This window comes from Sardina pilchardus, chromosome 18, assembly GCF_963854185.1.
Source record: "Sardina pilchardus chromosome 18, fSarPil1.1, whole genome shotgun sequence".
NCBI classification, from domain to species: domain Eukaryota; kingdom Metazoa; phylum Chordata; class Actinopteri; order Clupeiformes; family Clupeidae; genus Sardina; species Sardina pilchardus.
Window position 1 is genome coordinate 1210760 of NC_085011.1, and position 2500 is coordinate 1213259.

The 2500-nt window shown below is 42.8% G+C and overlaps 1 protein-coding gene across 2 annotated transcripts in view; it reads left to right on the forward strand.

Annotated features, from left to right (window-relative positions):
• The window catches only part of ubr2 (ubiquitin protein ligase E3 component n-recognin 2), a 66935-nt gene that overhangs the window by 9496 nt on the left and 54939 nt on the right, over window positions 1-2500 (forward strand). For both annotated transcript variants that reach the window (XM_062519450.1, XM_062519451.1), the window contains exon 2: window positions 1-11. This exon is cut by the window's left edge and continues 249 nt beyond it. In XM_062519450.1, the coding sequence (XP_062375434.1) occupies window positions 1-11 (11 nt within the window). The remainder of the gene's footprint in view (window positions 12-2500) is intronic.

Here is a 2500-nt window from a genome sequence, read left to right on the forward strand (position 1 = left end):
TACTCCTGCAGGTACACACACACACACACACACACACACACACACACACAACGACCAGCCCTCCCAGCTTTGTGGACACATCTTTAAAGTGAGGGAGCCCACCTACTCCTGTAGGCACACACATACACACACACACACACACACCAACAATCTCTTACACGCACTGAGGGCTGAATCTCTTACACACACTGAGAGTTGAATTAGGTCATGTTGAGGTTGTGTTAATTCGCAGTAATCTCTTGAAGTGTGTGAGCAGCTTCTGAGACCTGTTCTCTCCTCTCGTTTATCTGAGACCTGTTCTCTCTCCTCGTTTCTCCTCTCCTCCTCGTTTCTCTCCTCGATTCTCCTCTCCTCCTCCTTGTTTCTCTCCTCGTTTCTCCTCCCCCCCTCTTTTCTCTCCTCGTTCCTCCCCCCCCCTCTTTTCTCTCCTCGTTTCTCCTCCCCCCCTCTTTTCTCTCCTCGTTTCTCCTCTCCTCCTCGTTTCTCTCCTCGTTTCTCCTCCCCCCCTCTTTTCTCTCCTCGTTTCTCCTCCCCCCCTCGTTTCTCTCCTCGTTTCTCCTCTCCTTGGTCCTATAGTTCTCTCTTCTGCTCCACTCTTTCTCTTACTACTTCTTCTTTCTTTCTCCATTTTGCTCTCCTCCAATTTCTTTCTCTTCCTCTTCTATTTCTCTCTGTCCTCTCTCCTTTCTCTTCCTCTTCTGTTTCTCTCTGTCCTCTCTCCATTCTCTTCTGCTGCTGCTTCTTCTCCTTCTTTTCCCCTTCTCTGATCCTTTTCTTCTCTCCTTTACAGTTTTTTCCCCCGTGGTCCTCTTTGCTTTCCTGCAGAAAGAGCTCAGTCACACGCACACACGCACACACACACACCTGTCATTAGCCCCTTTCACACTGACCGAATTTAACGCTAAATCCAGATTCCAACCAGATCGGCACGTAACTTGGGTGTCATAATTGATGACCAACTTACTTTCTCTGAGCATGTTGCCTCAATTGCAAAGTCATGTCGGTATACCCTGTACAACATTAGGAAGATCAGACCTTATCTGACACAAGATTCCACTCAGCTTCTTGTACAGGCAATGGTTATCTCCAAGCTGGACTACTGTAATTCTCTGTTAGCTGGCCTACCTGCTTGTGTTTTAAGACCACTACAGTTGATTCAGAATGCTGCAGCACGACTGGTCTTCAATCAGCCAAAGAGGACACATGTAACCCCTCTCCTAGTTACTCTCCACTGGCTCCCTATAGTAGCCAGAATTAAATTTAAATCTCTCACTCTGGCCTATAGGACACTGACTGGATCTGCTCCCAGCTACTTCAGTTCTTTAATCACGATGTACATTCCCAACCGCCCATTGCGATCTTCTGAGGAGCGTCTGTTATGTCGACCAACCATACATGCTAGGTCAAATTGTAGATCCTATTCTTCAGTGGTTCCGTGTTGGTGGAATGAGTTGCCCAGTGCTCTCCGTTCCAGCAACAGCTTTGGATCTTTTAAGAGGGGTCTTAAGGCATATTTATTTAATATGCACTTAGTCCTTTGAGTTTGTGATGTGTTATGGTTTGTATAATAGTATTGTTTTGTTATAATTTGTCTATTGATAGAATTTGAAATTTTTTGCTATTGTCCTTAAATTTAGCCATACCATGCTTTAGTTATTATTATTATTATATATAATTAACTGAGTGACTTATTTGATTGCTATTCTCATTTCACTGTTTTATTTCTCATTAGGTTAGTGCTTAAAATTATTGTTTTACTGATAATATTACTATTCTCCCTAGTTTGTAATTGTTCACTGTTAATTTAATTTGTATTGTTATTTATTTGTATGTCGCTTTGGACAAAGGCGTCTGCTAAATCAGTGTTTTTCAACCTTTTTTGAGCCTTGGCACACTTTTTTCATTGAGAAAATCCTGAGGCACACCACCAGCCGAAAATGTTAAATAAATTGAAATTTTATTGAAAATGAAATTAAATAAAAATCTGCAGCCCGCAATAACGATATCAAGTCATTCTTGTCAAAATGTCTTGAATGGGAATCAAATGAACACAAAGAAAATTATTTCTATTCACTCTTTTTTAGACCACTTAGGTGAAATTGGATAATTTCCCACGGCACACCTAACAATGTGTCACGGCACACTAGTGTGCCACGGCACAGTGGTTGAAAAACACTGTGCTAAATAACCATAGCCATAGCCATAGCCATAGCCATAGCCATAGCCATAAATCAGCCGAATTTAACGTTAAGGCTGTTCCTTTCACACTGACCGACACGGGGTGGGGAGTCAACCCACCTCGGCAATTGAACCCGTCTCGGGGAGGGGGAGTATTATTGCTGCGTGTTCAATGTGAAAGGAACAGGTCAACCCTGCTATTAGGGGTGTGTGACTGATGATGTATTTGTCAAGGCAGGAGGTTAAAATACAGTTAACACACAAGAGACAAGGACAACTTTAGCTTTAGCTGTGGACAGCTGTGTCCATATATATATGGCTT